The sequence below is a fragment of the Silurus aristotelis genome (genome assembly GCF_946808225.1).
Source record: "Silurus aristotelis genome assembly, chromosome: 1".
NCBI classification, from domain to species: domain Eukaryota; kingdom Metazoa; phylum Chordata; class Actinopteri; order Siluriformes; family Siluridae; genus Silurus; species Silurus aristotelis.
The window spans coordinates 15880913-15899026 of NC_139574.1; the positions used below are offsets into that span (position 1 = coordinate 15880913).

At 37.9% G+C, this 18114-nt stretch overlaps 2 protein-coding genes across 3 annotated transcripts in view; both read left to right on the forward strand.

The window, feature by feature from the left end:
* The first annotated feature begins 217 nt into the window (after positions 1–217).
* Positions 218–10154, forward strand: ttk (ttk protein kinase). Of its 2 annotated transcripts, none has more exons than XM_083549661.1 (25): positions 218–367; positions 855–944; positions 1040–1262; positions 1356–1462; positions 1804–1947; positions 2062–2170; positions 2296–2377; positions 2458–2558; positions 2629–2722; positions 2826–2916; positions 3066–3288; positions 4156–4262; positions 4376–4519; positions 5699–5850; positions 6027–6175; positions 6297–6420; positions 7320–7412; positions 7512–7669; positions 7806–7957; positions 8036–8160; positions 8242–8316; positions 8725–8901; positions 9027–9123; positions 9579–9667; positions 9771–10154. In XM_083549661.1, the coding sequence occupies exons 2-25, from the start codon at positions 857–859 to the stop codon at positions 9852–9854; spliced, it is 2988 nt and encodes a 995-aa protein (XP_083405787.1). In that variant the 5' UTR covers positions 218–367; positions 855–856; the 3' UTR covers positions 9855–10154. The 2 variants fall into 2 exon arrangements, with proteins under 2 accessions (XP_083405787.1, XP_083405788.1); XM_083549662.1 differs by having other exon boundaries at positions 230–367; positions 5708–5850.
* A 4263-nt stretch (positions 10155–14417) lies between these two features.
* Positions 14418–18114, forward strand: part of bckdhb (branched chain keto acid dehydrogenase E1 subunit beta) — a 51857-nt gene continuing 48160 nt past the window's right edge. Inside the window, exons 1-2 of the mRNA XM_083547830.1 lie at positions 14418–14662; positions 17549–17626. Of these exons, the coding sequence (XP_083403956.1) occupies positions 14464–14662; positions 17549–17626 (277 nt within the window). The 5' untranslated portion in view covers positions 14418–14463. The remainder of the gene's footprint in view (positions 14663–17548; positions 17627–18114) is intronic.

An 18114-nucleotide genomic window follows, 5' to 3' on the forward strand; every position in this document is an offset into this window, starting at 1 on the left:
TTCCAATTGTGTCAGATCTGCAATCTTGAATCAGCTCTAAACATTAGGAGCAGCAGGCCATCTCATATTGCAAAAAAAAAAAAAAAAAAATTATAATAATAAAATAAATAAATAAAGACTACACGTTTGCATATTCCTATTGACTCTTGCACCTATTTTACAGGACTCTAGGTGGCAGCAAAGAATTGCTTGGAGGCGGAGCTTCTGAATACAAACTGACCAATCAGGACGCAGAGCTGGGCAGGGTGGCGATTTTGAAACTCGGACAAAACACTTCTGTTTTCGTCCATGGACTAAATGATAAGATTTAATATTGTGTAGACGATATAAATACAGTTTTTGGTAAAGGTCTCCGGTATAATCGACGGTAAGTTATATAGACCAGTGTTTATCGCTGTTATTGTTGTTTTGTCTGTGTTCGCTAATGCTAGTTTTTAACGTTATTGCCTGCTAGCTAGCTTAGCTTCCATGCTAGCTGGAGTTGTCGTGTCACTGTGCTGCTAGCCTGCTCTCTGTTTTCACTTAGATTGATTGTTACAGCTTTGTTCCATTATAAATGTTTTATTCGTGGACCAAATACAGAAAATACTGTATGATTGAGTATGTATAGGATTGAGTACTAAGATAATAGTGTAAATTGTGTAGTTAAAAAAAAAAGCAAAGCGTGACTAGCTGGGTACTTTCCACAGTGCACACACGCCCTCTTTATTTAGAGCCAAATGATGTATACATATAAATTAGAGTCCTTGGTACGGATCAACAGGAAGCTTGATGTTTATTATGTTCTTGGTGTCAGTGCTGGACTTTATATAGCTGTAGTGAAAGCTGTCTGTGGTTTGGGGGTCTGTTTTTAGGGATGGATGAAGAGGAGAACACTGACCGGAAGTTGCAGATTGCCATGCTGTGTCAGAAGCTGGAGAAGATCAAGAGATATTATAACGATGGTAAAATGAATTTCCAAACATGATGTCTGATTGTTAGACCATTTTGTTTTCTCTGTAACATATAGTTTGACACTGACTTGTTTCCTTTCCTCCAGATGACACTGACAACATTAACCAGATCATCAGTTCCAATTCCCCAGACACATGCCTTACCTTTTTGTCTAATCTTGAAAAGAAAGGCAACCCCCAGTCCGATCCTACGCTCTTGTCCAAATTAATGGACTGCTACACTCGAGTTTTCTCGAGCATGCCACTAGGAAAACACAGCCAGAATTTAAGCTATGCAAGGATGCTGGTCAGATTTGCAGAACTTAAAGCGTAAGTTTTACAACATGATGTTTTTGTTTTGTTTATATAGATGCACACATGTACAGCTATCATCTGAATACACATTTCTTCTTTTTTCAACAGTATCCAGGATGTCAATGATGCACGGGATAGTTTTGACATAGCAAGATCCCACTGTAAGGATTTTGCCTTTGTCCATATCGCATATGCTCAGTTTGAGCTTTTGCAAGGTAAGGAGATAAAGATTGCTGGCTCTGATTTATTTTTTTTTCTACTGAGGATTAAATCATTCCTACTTAGCAGTACCCCTCAAACTGTAGATAAATATATGCGAAATTAATGAAACTGCTTGCATTTCTGAATATTTTGAAAACTATTAATGTGAAGACAATAACAACAACAATGATGTTAGCTGTGGTCTGCGCATTTTAAATCTGAGGGCAAATTGTTTTTCTTTGCTATATAAATACATCAGCCATTGCATGCTTTAAAATTGTTTTAATCTAATTTAGTCGATTTATTCCATTATTTATATACATGTAACATCTTTTTTCCTTCTCATAACCAACAGGTGATGGAAAGAAAAGTGCCTTGATTCTTCAGCAGGCTATTGAAATGGGAGCTAAACCGTGGGAATCTCTGGAAGCTGCAGTGCAAAATTTAAAACTGGGTAAATGTCTGCTTCTTTCCCAAGAAGATAAAGAGAATTTTGCAGGTTGGTTTTCAAGTTGTTTATTTTTCTTTGCTCTGTGTTTGTGTGTGTTTTTGAAATAGTTTTAAATATTGACCCAAAATATTATGAGTAATGACAATGTTACTTTATGTTCAGTGACTGAAGATCTACAAGAACCAATAAAGAGCAACTTATTGTCAAAAGTTGATTCCAGGCAATCTGATGTATCAGGTGACTTTCAGCTGGCCAGAGGTTTTTCTCTGGGGTAGGAGACCAATTCACATTATTTATTAACGTATGCAAAAATGCAAGATGTTAAATTAATGTATACTAATATAACATATATACTATGCGTATATGTAATGCTATTACTGTTGCATGTAATTATAGATCAGATCAGAAGAACAGCCCCCCCGATGACCCCATGCCAATCTGGAGGTCCGGATCACAACGCAAAAGAACGATTGCAATGGTAGATTTGAAATTGCTCATGTTTTTAAATTAGAGCTTGATTATGCAGGTGACGCTTACCATTAAGCCTTTTCTCTGTAGCCTGGGAGGATTCCAATGGTCCCTCTGTCTATTCCTGAAAATGAAAACATTGACAGTGTTTATAAGCCCGAGGCTCCCAGCTACGGCAGCAGTTTGTCTAGGTGAGGATCTTCTCATGTCTACATAATGCTGGTGATATCGGTCAAATCTAAAATGATGTTTTGTTTGTAGGTCAACATATCGCCCGAATGCATTCGCACTTTCCTCTTCAAAGAAGAGTTCTGGAGATGGTGATTCTTATAACTACAACCTGTTAAATCTCAAGGTGTGGTGTTTCAACTTTTCACTTTATTGTTTTACGTATAAAAACTTGAATGGTTTGGTTGTATAAAAAAATATTATCTGTAACAGTCTATATTGTTTTGCAGCCACTTGTTATTAGTCCAGAGCCACATCCTGGGGAGGACATTGCTGATGTGGACTCCACCACAGCACTTCTGCACAGACCAGAAAGGAGAGGTAAAATAAAAACATTTGCATTGTTCTCATTGGGAGGACCCAGCACTACACTTAAGAAGTGCTCTGAATCTCAGTTACTTGTTTTTATGTAACAGTATTGCCATCGTACTCATTTGAAAGATTCCGTTGTTTTGCCTTCCCCCCCCCAGACATTACCGATTTCAATAGCCAGATAATGGGTTCAAACTCTCCTGAGGCCTGCTACACGTACCTCACTGACCTGGAGAAGACCAATGACCCTCGCACAGATGCTGCTTTTCTCTCCAGGCTGTTGGGTTGCTACTCTAAAGTGTTCACCAGATTTCCCCTGGCACAGTATAGCAAGCTTGAAAGCTATGCAAGGATGCTGGTCAGATACGCCGACTTAAAAGTGTGAGTAATGTGAATGATTTATCCAGCATTATTTCATGATTTTAGCTTGCACTGTGCCATAGAACAGTTTGCAGGAGAGAGCTCTGTAACTCAGTTCTGTTCCATGAGCGCTTTATTTATTACCCCAAAATAGTGAAAATAAATTTAATGGGAAACAAATGCAGGGAATCATCAGCTGACAGCTGGGGTTCTGACTGAGTTGTGAATATTTATACATTCATGTCCACTTAAGAAATCGTTCAGGAACTCGTTATGTTTTCTCACGTTTACTTTTTGGAATCATTGTCACTTATTAGCTCCAGTATTGTTCTATGCTCTGTTTAGATAAAAAGTGTTTTCTTTCAGTGTTGTTTCCAGCTGCTTTGTCCCCCCCCCCCCCCCCGTCCCCCCCCCCGTCTCTCATATTAATATTTACTTGCAATGCCCATTATTTGCATCATAACGTCTCTTGATAAAAAAAAAAACAAAAAAAAAAACTGTCAACCTACAAAGCATATGCATTTGCTATAACTCTTGATAAAGTATTATTTTCTCACGATTCACCTAATGCTCTTTGTCTGATTATATATTACTTAGTAACTGTATTTGCAGTTTTACTCAGGGAAAGAAAGTATTATTGAATTTATTTTGATCAGACTTTTTTAATTAATTAATTTAAAAAAATTTAATTGCCGCCAGCAGTGATTTTGTGTGAAAGTGTATTTACATAGTGCTTTGCAATGGCCTATTCAAAGTCCTTACTTGTGCCCAGTGTTTTCTTGGGCAAGGCTTCTGATATTAATTGCTTAATACTAAACAAGGTAAATGATATTCAAAAGTCAGTTTGCCTTTCCAGCTGTTCTAATACATTATTACACACTTCTCTAGAATTGAAGATCCTGATGAAGCAGAAGATAATTTCATCATTGCCCGAGCAAACAGCAAAGCTTTTGCCTTTGTCCACATTGCCCATGCTCAATTTGAGCTCTCACGAGGTTGGTGTGTTGGTTTGCATATGCATGTGTTTATTCATATGTGTCTGACGTGCACATTTCGATTTTATTTATAAAAAAAAAAAAAAAAAGAAAAAAATCTTTTCTTCCTACAGGTAATGGTAAGAAAAGTGCTTCCATTCTGCAGAAGGCCGTGACATCAAATGCAAAACCAGTTGAACTTCTTCATATGGCAATAAGGAATTTAAAGTCTGGAAAAACCCAACTTCTCCCTGTTGAAAGTAAAGAGAATGTTGCAGGTCAGTAATTTTACTGTCACTGTCAAATAATACAAGGAAAAGTACCATCAGATTGTCACTGCACATGTGATCATCCTTCTCTGGTGTTTTTTTTTATTTATTTTTTTCCCTCCAAACATCCCATTCCAGATTTAGCCCTAGATTAACCCTCTCACTTTTTTGGCGAAAGCTTTCTGCTAGATTTTAAAGCATGATTGATATTTTTGCTCATTCAGCCATAAGAGTATTACTGAGAAGGCAGAAATGTCAGGTGAGGAGGTCTGGGATGCAGTGAGTGGTCCAGTTCATCTCAAATGTGTTGATTGAGGTTAAGGGGCAGGATTGCACACCATTTGAGTTTTTCTGCAACAATTCTGGCAACAGTTTGGGGAAGAACTACATATACTACATTATATATTATATGAACTACATTATACTACAAGTGTGAGGGTCATGAGTCCACTACGTTGTTGCTGTATAGTGAAGATAAATAATATGTAAATAATAAGAGTACTAAGAATTATTGTGACACTTTGATTGGTTTTGTTGGAAATGAAGTGCTGGGGCGCAGGTTCAAGACAATTCAAAAAGGGGCAGTTTTTGATTATAAAAAAGGCGTCACATACACGCAAATCTATTCAGCGCAGTCCACCTCTTCCTTCCTTATGCTCTTTTCGCTCACAGCTCTCGCCTCTTCCACTTCTATCATTGCTGCTGCTTGCAGAAAGACAGAACAACATCCCTCACATGAGTAGGTTCTCGCCACTCACTCAATTCAACTTTCTATTCACAAACGCTTACTCCGCTACGCCCCCAGCCTCCACACTAAGCATTTAATCAGCAGAGGGCTACAGTAGTTGATGAACTTGTGTACTTTATTCAGCTCAGTTCATCTTTATTTGTTTTCCGAAGGCAATTTGGTTGCAGCATACAAGCATATTGCATCACCTTACTGCGTTTCATTGGCTCTGTACATGTACCTTGCACAATGACAATAAAGTCGAATCTTATGATATAATAAGACAATGCTTTTAAATTCCATTGATTTAAACACAAATAAGTGTCAACAAGCGCTTTTGTTTTTTTTTGTGTTTCTAGAGTTGATGTGGCAGTGCTGTCGACTATTCTAAAGGCATAACCTGATGTTACCCGTGTGTCAATGTGCTCATAATTACACACAACTACCTTCTTGTATTACAGTCTCAGCAGGAGTTTTCAGTAATGGAGGAAGTAAGGAGGAAGAGAACCCGTTGAGAATTTCTACAAATAAAATGCAGCCTAAATCATACCCTGTGGAAAGTTTGCCTGAATGGAAGATTCCGGCAAGTGTCAACAGACAAGCGTCTCCAGAGGTGTGACTATCGCTAGCTTGTCATTTCAAGTATTTTGTGTAGTAGTAGTGCGCACTCTGTTGTCAGTGTATTTATGCTAATACAACAACTTTAATTTTGAGTCTCTCATTTTTATGTGTATATTTAATATAATATGGATTTTTCTTTTCTTTTGCAATATAACATTTTTATTGTAGGAACAGAAGCGTGCTATCGATCCCGTTCCCACTTCACGGCCTCTTCAGTTGCTTAGAACTCCCTCTGCCTCAGCTGTTTCAGTTCCTTCCAGGATAAACCCAGTCATTAGCTGCCAGACACCCAACTACAAAGACTTCCATGCAAACAGGTCAGGACACATCACAGGATTTTATGGATTCAAATAGACATTTGATCCACTTGGGGTTTAAAACTGACCAATTTTTTTTTTTTTTTTTTTTTTTTTTTTTTTTTTTTTTTTATCTCTTTAGTTTTGTTACACCTGTTGTGAAACAGAGACCAACTGTTGTGTCCGTTCCGTCTCAGAGGGTTGGTCATGCTCAATTGCCCTGTACCCCACAGAGTCAGGTGTCTTATGTGCAGCAGACACCACAGGTAAATGTCAATTCCTCCACCAAAAATTCTATTGTTTGGATTCAGTTCTAAAGGTGTACGTACTAGTGACCGTGTGAATGACATCTGTACATATTTGGATCTGTTTATCCATTTACTTCAACACGAATAAGGACAAATGTTTCAGATTTAAGCCGTCATCACTGTGTCCCTATGGACAGACACATTTCCTATTAATTAGTTATTTTTGTTTAATAAATAATTGCAAAGAGCTAAATCCAATAATTGAAGAGAGCTAGCATGAGTTTATTACTTCACTTGGTTTAGTTTGATATGAATTAAATAAGTTTTAAAAAGGTTGACAATTTCGACATCTAATTGTTAAATTCTATTCAGAAGTTTCTACGTTTATTGCTTGAATATAACAGTGGTGCCTTGATTTTCATTCGTAAATTTCATGTAATTTTCATGAAAAGGCTCTAAAAGGACTTTATTAACAAACATAAAATTTGTAAAGGGTTAAAAGCTCTGACTCCAGCATTTATTTGATTGGCTCTGCATGATTAGGCTAAAATAAAAGTTAACATTTTTTTTTGGCTAATACAACCTATTGTGCTGAGAGAAAAAAAAGGTAGTATGATATTAAATTATAGTGCTGTGCATTATTATATATATATATATATATATATATATATATATATATATATATATATATATATATATATATATATATATATATATATATATATATAAAACATTGTAGGGATGGAAAACTTTTGAATGGCTGTCCTCCACTACTGGGATCTTTAGCTTAAGTCTAAATCCCTAAACAAATTTTTTTATATCTGTTTTATATATTATATATATCGGTTGCTTTTTTTTTTTTTTTTTTTTTTTAACAGCCATAACAGAATTAATATAATAAATCTCTTTAATTGTAGGGTTCTGTCAGTACCATCTCTAATGAATCAATCACCATCAAAGGCAAACAATTCTTCATTTTAAAGATGATCGGCAGAGGTGGTTCCAGTAAGGTAACGTGTGGATTTCGTGATAACACCTTGTATTTATGCACACGTCACATTTTGGCGTAATGAGGAGTAATTAAAAATATACCTGGATTTCAACTTTAGGTTTACCAGGTTCTGGATCAGAAGAAACAACTGTATGCTGTAAAATATGTGAACTTGGAGGAAGCAGATGCCCAGACAGTTGAAAGTTACAAGAATGAGATTGAGCACCTGAACCATCTCCAGCAGTACAGTGACCAGATCATTAAACTGTATGACTAGTGAGTGCTTATTTTTCTCATCCAGACTCTGAGCTAAGAAATGTGAACACATACCTCCAAAATGTTTATTCTCTGCACGGTCTCTACAAGTAAGCATTCTCGTTTTCAGTTGTTTAATAATTATTACAAATTTCAGTGAGATCACAGACAGTTACATCTATATGTTAATGGAGTGTGGCAACCTGGATCTCAACACATGGCTTCGCAACCGCAAGACTGTCAACTCATTGGAAAGGAAGTTTTACTGGAGGAACATGCTGGAGGCTGTGCAGACTATCCACAAGCATGGTGACTACACGAATCCTACAATATTAAAAACAAAAGCATTGCAGATATGTTCATTAATCAATCCTAAATCTTTTTCAGGAATTGTCCATAGTGACTTAAAGCCAGCTAATTTTGTCATTGTAAATGCCTCACTGAAGTTAATTGACTTCGGCATTGCAAACCACATTCAGCCAGACATGACAAGTGTTATGAAGGACTCACAGGTTGGTCCAGGATGTTGACTTTTAGAGTATTGTTTGTGCATTGTCTTTGATTGGATTGATCATTCTGATGTTGTGCATTAGGTGGGGACACTAAACTACATGCCACCAGAGGCTATTAAAGACACGTCATCCAAAGGTGGAAAGCCGAGGTCAAAGGTGAGGTTAAATATTAATTCTAAACTAATCTCTATTACAGTCTAGCAAAAAATCTTACCCACCGGAAGACCCCCACGCGAGTCGAATTTTGGATGCACCCCCGTAGCCCCTTTGGTACCCTCAGTGAATTCATCTAGACATTGTCATTTTAATACAATAGTGTTTTTTTTTTTTTTTTGTATTTAATAAAATATGTTAGTGAAAGAGTTTAAAATGTTATTTCTAAAGTTTAATGAACATTCAGTCCCGCTGTGGATTCCCGAGGTTTTTAAGATAATCCGCAACTTGTTGTTAGGGTTCCAAGTGAGACTGGACTGGAACTGTTTTTTTTTTTTTTTTTTTTTTGGGGGGGGGGGTCATTAAAAACCCAAGGTTACAGGTTCTAATGTGTGTTGCTGCTGTATACAGATCAGTCCAAAGGGAGACGTCTGGTCACTTGGATGCATACTGTATTGTATGACCTATGGGAAAACCCCGTTCCAGACCATCACCAACCAGATCACTAAGCTTCATGCTATTATTGATCCATCCCATGAGATTGACTTCCCTGACATTCCTGAGAAGGATCTTTTAGATGTACTGAAGGTATGGTTTTGTTTTTTTGTTTTTGTTATGTTGTGTTAAATAATTACATGGCTGAAAACATTACAGAACTATATAACAGATTGTTTAAAACAATTAAAAAAATAATAACATTTTCTTTTACTTAGCGGTGCCTGGTGCGGAATCCCAAAGAGCGAATCTCGATTGCAGAACTGCTCGATCATCCATACTTACAGCTGCAGCCCCAACAACCTCCTGAACGAGGTACCTATTTGTGCTTTACACACAAGTAGATACTTAAAATTGCCATATGTACGTGAAAATCAGTAGTGTATGTAGTGCGCAGTATGCTGACTGAGGGAGCACTAATCAATATGCTTTTTATATATATATATATATATATGCATACACACAGTCGAACCCACTTATCTCGACCTCGGTTAACTCGCCAACCCTATTAAGTCGACGTTTTTGAAGTGAAACTGCCAAACTCTCGCTTTTTCTTAGCATTTTTGAATCGGTTATGTAGATTTTTTTTTATGTCCACGAACCCTAATATCTCGAGCACAAGGGGGGCAAATTTGCCACTTAACGTCGGTTATCTCGATCCGCATGACCAATCGCCGGCTTTTGCCACGACACCATCTCACTACCGTATTTTCGTGTATATATAAATTATATAATTTATTTATTATTATTTTTGATTTCCTTGTCTTTAGTGGAACCGTGTACCAACAATGATCTAAAGAGAATTCTGAATGAGTTGGCTGCTTTACAGTCTCCAAACAGCATTGCAAGAGCTGCTAGTGTGAGTATTTGTTCACTGAAATTCATCTGTAATAGTGTTTTACACAGTTTTATTCTGTTGTATCTCTCATTCACAACTGCATATTTCTGTCCAATGTTTACAGAACCTGGCAAAAATGTGCAACAGTGGGAAGAAACTGGATGTTTCTGAGTGTGTCAGGAGCTCTAGTCAGTCTTCTTGGAAGTGAATATTCGGATGTAGTTAAAATATATAGTCATAAATGGTTTCTAATAATAGTTTCACAAAACAACACATTCACTTGGATTTCTTCAACAGGACACTTTTCTTTCATTTTTAGGTCTTATTTTGAACTGAGGAAAAAGAACTCATGTGACTTGTTTTCATTGCTTAAAAAAACCCTTTATATCCTCTATCTCTTATAGAGGTCGATTTCTATTAAATTCAAACCCTTTTTTAATTGCAACATTTCCCATGATCTCTTTCTGTATGTGTAAGATTCTTACAAATAAACTTACCCTGTAAGGTATATTTCTGTGGTACTATATATATATATATATATATGTGTGTTTGAAGGGAGTTTTGATATTTCATCTTTTCATGGTTCATCTGTACATAACCTTTTTTTTTTTTGACTGAATACCAATGGGGAAGCGATAGGAAAACAGAAATGAGTTCAGTGGATGCATAGAAAGCCAGTAAACAGTGTTTATTTCACAAAGGTATACTTGCATGACAACAGTGGTGTTTTTGCCTAATTTCGCTCACTTATTCTGCCTTTTTTTCAGTCACATATCTTAATAGTAGATGAAGTAAAACAATCAGGCACCTAATTAAACATGGTTCTGCTTTACCGCTTTTAATGGTCAATGAGAGTAAATAATTAATGCAGTCAAATCTGTTGATGTGTAATTATTGAAGCCTATGTTTCTGACCATTCTATTAAATGCACTCAGAGATGCTAGGTCCAAACTGGTCCAAACTAACCTTTGATTGGCTCAAACTGACCTTTGATTTCACCCTCCATATATGAGAAGTGGGGAAAAAATGCCACTGAAACAGATCTTCATTTCTAATTTAACATTATTATTTTTTGTTTTTAGATTGCAAAAAAATCAATAAAAAATAAATGTAGAGAATATAAATTGCTTGGACTTTTTATTGTAAATGTGTATTTCAGGGGGCAGATACAGCATGTTTTGTGACAATCAATTAAACAGCTAATTATAGAGACATCAAGGCAGTGGCACACAGACGAGAGAATTTGTCTGCTGTTTTGAAAAAATACAATATTTGTTTTCATTATGAAACAGAACATTTGTTCAGCTTTATCAAATACAGTGGGTGAAAAAATTATTTGATCCCCTGCTAATTTTGTGAGTTTACCCCTTTACAAAGAAAATAAAGTCTAGATTTTTTTATGGTAGATTTGTTTTAACAGAGAGAAAGAAAAGTAAAAAATCCATTAAAGAAAGTTTATAAATTAATTTGTATTTGATCGAGTGAAATAAATATTTGATCCTGTATCAAATTAGCAAGAGCTCTGACTCCCACAGACCCAAATCTATCCTGTAGCTTTAGGAAAGTACTTTTAATATCAACTTATGTGTATAAAAGACATCAGTCACAGAATCAACTTCTTCCATTCAACCACCACAATGGAAAAGACCAAAGAGCTGATAAAGGGTTGCTAGGGACAGGTTTGTAGACCTGCACAAGGCTGGAATTGTTGTCTTGGCTGTATGTTTTTGGTCATTGCCATGCTGGAAGACCCGTTCATGACCCATCTTCATTGTTCTGGTTGAGGCCAGAAGGTTCTCTTTCAAGATTCTTTAGCGCATGTGGTGAACTCTTCCTGTACACTCAGTTGAGAAACAGCCCCAAAGCAGAATGTTTCCTCCTCCATGTTTGACAGTGGGGATGGTGTTCTTGGGGTCATATTCTGCATTTCTCTGCCTTCAAACACGGCGAGTCGAGTTGATGTCAAAGAGCTTATTTTTGGTCTCATCTGACCACATCACATTCTCCCAAGCCTTCTCTGAATCATTCAGGTGGCAAAATTCAGACAGGCCTGTTCATGTACAGTCTTGAGCAGAGAGACTTTGGTGTTTTTTGGGTTTTTTTTTGTGACTGTGGTATCAGCTCCCTTAAAATCATTTACAAACTGCTTCTGTGTAAATCTGGGCTGATCCTTCATATTTCTCAGAATCATCCTTACCCCATGAGGTGAGCTTTAAACTGCATTTCTTCTATTCTGAAAATTATCGTGCCAACCGTGGTTTCTTTCTCACCAAGCTTCTTGCTCATGGTCTTGTAGCCCATTCCAGGCTTGTGCAGGTCTACAATCTTGTCCACTGACGTCCTTTGACAGCTCTTTGGTCTTGCCCATGGTGGTGGAGTGGTTGATTCTCTTACTGGTGTCTTTTATACACATAAGGAGTTGGTATTAGGAGTTCTTTCTTAACGAGACAGGACTAATTTAGATATGCAGTGGTCAGGATTCTTGCTGGTTGGTAGGGGATCAAATACTTATTTCACTTGATCAAATACAAAATCATTTATATATAATAATGTATATTTTTTTTTTTTACAGGATTTGTTTTATATTTTGTCTCTTTCTGTTCAAATAAACCTACCATAAAAATTCTGGACAGTTCATTCATTTCTTTGTTAGAAACCCCCCCTGTATGATGGTGACAACATTTAGTTTTATGCATCATTTACTTTCAGCCCATAGCACTCAATCATGTTTGACTTTTGGCCCTTCACAGGAAATAGTTTGAGCACCTCTGCACTATACAAACTAGACAAATATAATGGCATTTAAAAGAACAATTTAAACATTTTTCATAACCTTTGATTGACTGAGAATTAAAATAAAGCTTGACTGTATCTCAGGTTCATTTTCTGATTTTCTGTCTCACCACAGTGCAATATTTACTGGGATTCAGTGCTTGGGTAAATTAAGATGCATGGCAGGTTAAGTCTTTTAATCACTGCAGTCAAAATGGAAAAATATTAATTTCTAGTGGCCTTATCCTTACAAGCACAAATGGTAAAAAGGTCAATTAGCACAGCAGTGGTATTTGGTCATTTATACAAGATACAATATTTGTTTTTCTAATACATACACAATATTAGTGGACAAAAAAAGCAGTCTGATCATCTGCACTGTCCTGCAAATCTTTAAACTTCTATTAGCGACATGTGAAGAACTTCCTCTTCCTGAAACACTGAAACTAACACTTTCCAAGTTTGTTTTGTTCAACAACAACAAAAACCAACCCTCAACAGAGTTTTAGGCTGATTTTTCTTAAGGTTTTGTTATCTAGCGTACCAGTATAGATTTAATCATTGCTAAAGACTCAAAGCACTTTTGTACATCGCTCTGGACAAGGGCGTCCGCTGAATGCTGCAAATGTAAATATAAACATTAATAATAATAATAATAATCTAGACTCATGTTTGTCTTAGTATTAGCTGCCAACTTCTAGCTGCCTGAATAACCGAGTCACTTGCAGACTAAAGACACATCTCATCAACAACAATGTTCCACTTGATTTTCAAGTGTTACTGTGTACATTTTTGCTGATTCAGCCAAAAGGATATTAGTAAAGTCAGGTACTGATGTAGGGTGAGGAGTCCTGAGGTGCAGTCAGCACTTCAGTTCATCCCTAAAGTGTTTAGCAGGGTTGAGGTCAGAGCTCTATAGCAGGCCACTCAAGATCTTCCACTAAAACCCATATAAACCATATCTTCATGACACTTGCTTTGTGTACAGGTGCATTGTCCTGCTGGCACACGTTTGGGTCATAGTTTAAATGCAGGGGAAGATTTATATAGTTGTGTACCTCCAACCTTGTAACAGTTTGGAAAAGATATATGTTTAGAAAAGCAGATGTATTAATACTTTTGTACATACAACATAAACAGTCATTTCCACAGAGTTTTCCTCCCTATACTCAGTGTAAGAAAGGATTCCTGTTTAGTTGTATTTCCACGCTTCACCACTAGAGGCAGACATACAGTTTGCCAAGCAATGACAAGCTACCCGTGACATCACAGTACACCGTCCTCCACCAAGAGTATTAAAGGCCAGAACACGGAGCTCACTGAACAGCAGCTAGCAGAAGACAGCAAGAAGCACCTCATATACAATCAATTCTATACCCAGTAAAGTATAGTGTTCTGAATCCTGTATCGTGTTTTTACTGACGCGCTGGGGCGAGTACAATCCCCTGATCAGCGCATACTAGATAGTGAGAATCCTTATATGGTCCTTCGAGCTAGAGAGGAAAACTTCCTAACATTCGGTCTATCAAGCCGGATAGGAAAAACTTCCTAACACTCAGTAAGACATTACAATTCAGCTGCAGCATTACATACTTTAAAAAGAATGTTAGCCTAATATACAGGGTTATTCAAAAAAGAACGAACCGATTTCATTATGCAATATAACAACTGAACAATTTTTCCTGAAGAATGACACGACTACATCGCACAACCCCTGTGGCAGCCATTAAACATGTAGATAACTCCTCTTTCAAATGGTCCCTGACTCATTTCAGGAAGATGCTTGAGAACTGAAGGCATGTGTTATGATCTCGGTTCATTAATTTTTCTCATTAAAATGTATGACGTATTCAGTTAGGGTCAACCATCAATTATGCGCATGCGCAGTATCCTTTGTAGGCGGTACGTCTTCACTGAAACGCACTATTTTCTCCGACCCAGACCAATCCCAGGCTGTAATTTGAGTGCGGCCCACATTTCCGGCCAATCAGCTCAGCGCTCCAGGGTGACGTCAGAATTCGTTTTCCTGGTCGCGGTGTTCTGCAATGGCGGCGGCGGCGCGCTTGTTGGTGAAAAGTGCGGCTTTTAACGCTTCTGTGAGCGCTGTGTGCGGACGTGTGCGTGCTCCCACTGCAGGAACATCCCTGTTCAGACTCTCGCCCAGCTGCTCGCTCCGGCTGAAGACACAAACACGTCATGCGGCACACTTCACCTTCTACTCTGACCCCGTCTCCACCAAGTACGGTAGGTTTCAATGGCCTTGGTGTGTGTGTGGAGTGATCACAAACTCCTGCAGAGGTTAAAACACCACACCTGATCGAGGTGTCGTCCTCTATGCCTTTGACTGTATATGCTGATTTGATGCCGTTTAGGTTTTATTGCTGGCTGGTTAATTCCTGTTCGTCATGTCATTGGCAACTTTGTTGCTTTCAAGAACTTACTGCATGGTTACATGTTTGCACACTTCCCTTATATAATAAGTAGTCATTTGTATGAATGAGTATTGATGTAATGGTTCAAGGCTGCGTCACTACAACGGGCAAATTATGAAAATATTATGATTATGAAAACCTTCCTGTTCTTCACAATCTTCACTCCATGATCACTGTTGTCTTTTGCCAAGCAGGTCTCTGTATCAGATGTAGGTTACAGCACAGTGTGAGCTCTGTTTTGCCAACAGACTTTCTTTACTCCATATTTTCTGTTTCATACTTGCTCCTCAGGGAGAGAGTAAATTTCTCCTGTTTGACACCACTACACTACATTTACATTTGCGGCATTTGGCAGACGCCCTTATCCAGAGTGACGTACAAAAGTGCTTTGAGTCTCTAGCAATGAATAAATCTACACTGGTATGCAAGATTACAAACTCAATATAAATAAACCTCGAATTCTACAAAGTTGAAAAGTGCTAGTTTAGGTATTTCAGGAAGAGGTAGGTCTTCAGTCGTCGCTTGAAGATAGTCAGGGACTCTGCTGTACGGACATCTAGGGGAAGTTCATTCCACCACCTCGGTGCCAGAACAGAGAAGAGCCTTGAAGTGTACTTACCTCTCATTCCGAGAGAAGGTGGTACCAGTCGAGCAGTGCTGGAGGATCTCAGACAGCGTGGTGCAGTGCGGTGTGATGAGGTCACTGAAGTAAGATGGTGCTGGTCCATTTTTGACCTTGTAGGCAAGCATCAGTGTTTTGAATCTGATACGTGCAGCTACTGGAAGCCAGTGAAGGGAGCGCAGCAGTGGGGTGGTGTGGGAGAACTTGGGCTGGTTGAACACAAGTTGTGCAGCTGCGTTTTGGATCATTTGCAGTGGACGAATAGTGTTCAGGGGAAGACCTGCCAGCAGAGAGTTGCAGTAGTCCAGTTTTGAAATGATAAGAGACTGAACAAGCACCTGGGCAGCCTGTGTGGACAGAAATGGTTGAATCCTTTAGATGTTGTAGAAAAGAAATCGACAAGAACGAGCCACGTTAGCAACATTTGGGAAGAAGGACAGTTGATTGTCCATAGTTACCCCAAGGTTACGAGCAGTGGCTGAAGGGAAGAGCAGAGAGTTATAAAGTGTTATTTGGAGATCTTGGCCTGGAGATGACACTAAAGCCTTGAACTGCAGGTTGTGCAGCAAAGGAGAGTCGTAACAGCAAAATCTTTGCATATCCCAGTGATGTCAGAATGTAGGATCAGCCATGATACAGAACCCCCTGGATTATTGTAAACTAAGGGGCCCAAGAGCCCAAAAGTGTGATGCTGGGGCTTGAGCTGCTATGTTATTTCTATATATTGTGACTTAATATCTCATTATTTGGATTAGATTTCACCTCATTTAAAGATTTACTATGTCAGTATTTGTTAATTATATTAGCTTATCGAATGGGGGGCATGGTGGAGCTTTGCATGTTTTATGTGTAGGTTTCGTGTGGCTACTGATTATTCTGTATCAGACGCCCGTGTTCTGTATTGTCTAAAGACTATAATCACACTCTTGATGTCACCCAAATGAGGATGGGTTTCCCTTATGAGTCTGGTTCCTCTCAAGGTTTCTTCCTCATAACATCTAAGGGAGTTTTTCCTTGGCACAGTCGCCATGGCTGCTCATCAGGGATAAATACACACTATTCACCTTAACTGTTAAATTCTGTAAAGCTGCTTTGGGACAATGTCTGTTGTTGAAAGCGCTATAGAAATAAACTGGAGGTGACTTATGTTCTCATAATAAGAAAGGATCTACCACCATGCGGTGTAATGGTGTGGTTGTTTATGATGGATAATTCCTGCCAAATTCAAGCAGTGGAAATTATCATCTGGCCACTTGTACAGTTTCATACATTTGACAGGAATCTGAGTCTACACTGCACAGGATCTGGAAACGGACACGGTAACGTTCATCTTCAACTTTCCACTTTCAGTGACTCTCTGCCTACTAAATTCCATTTAAGCAGTGTGTAGCTTTGGGAAGCGTCATAAAGGTTAAGAATTGGAAGCTTTTGTTCAACAAATTAGTCTCCCCGTGATTGGATTAGTTGTGATGCGTTACTTATGAAGTTAAAATAACTCAACAATAACTTGAAGACGGTATGCTGATATTACAGTTTTATTTCTTGAGAAGTCAAATTTATTAAATATTTAGTTTAATTAACAACACGGCACTTGGTCATTTCGTTGCATGACTTGAAGTTCAGTGTTTCTGTATCACATAATACTTTACCACTGGCACTATGTTTCCTTTGATGATGATCAGAATCAGGTTTATTGGCCACGTGTGTTGACACACACAAGGAATTTGGTTCCAGCTGTTAGTGACTCTCAAAAGTACAGACATAAAAAAAACTATACATTTAGCTTGGACTTTACAAGACAAAACAGACCATGTGAGACAATATAGACAGTATGAGTATTAAATAGGGATACAGATTATATGACAGATCAGTGATGTATATAAAGTGTGAGAGTGCATGGTAGTGCAAATAACAGTATTGTGCATCAGGTATGATAAAGAGTTACTTTAGAACTTTTGGACAATAAACAGCAGCCATAGTGTGTGTAACATATACAGATAATGTGATGACTGACAGTTCTGATAATGCAGTACTTATAGATATGAAGCAGAGACTGTGTTTGTATATGTGCTCCAGGTCCTACCACGAAGATGAACCTGTTCCAGTCTGTAACCAGTGCCTTGGACCACACCTTGGCCAGTGATCCCACAGCAGGTATTAACACCTCTCTAAGTTTCTTTTTACTTTTACATGTTTGCTGAAAACACTAAATGACTGTGTACCCCTGAGGTTCAATTCTCTTTAGATTTGTTGTTCAATACATTGTTGTTTTGGATTTGATGTTTTGTTGTTTATTTAAATTAATTACATTTGTATTGAAATGACTAGAGGAAGTATAATATGAATAGAAATCCTTTCATCCCTAAAAACATGCTAGTGTAGCAGTGCATATGTGCTAATACAAACATGACATGTGCTCATTATGTACACAATATGTTGAAGAAGGTTTGTGACATCTGCTTTTTGAACATCTTATTCCACATTTAGTTTTAATTTGCTGTTATAATAACCTCCACTGTTTTCTGAAGATGTACCACTAGATTTGGAGTGTGCAAGTGTGCTCAATAAGTCTTAAGGGTGTTAGTTAATTCAGGTACTGATGTAGGTGAGGAGGCCTGGGGTGCAGTCAGCATTTACATTCA

Bases quoted from the DNA above. Each gene is read 5' to 3' on its own strand.
- ttk (XM_083549661.1), top strand. From the start codon at position 857: ATGGATGAAGAGGAGAACACTGACCGGAAGTTGCAGATTGCCATGCTG. The intron at 2,723-2,825 runs GTGTGGTGTTTC...ATTGTTTTGCAG, and splicing joins ACAACCTGTTAAATCTCAAG to CCACTTGTTATTAGTCCAGA. The intron at 6,421-7,319 runs GTAAATGTCAAT...CTTTAATTGTAG, and splicing joins ATGTGCAGCAGACACCACAG to GGTTCTGTCAGTACCATCTC.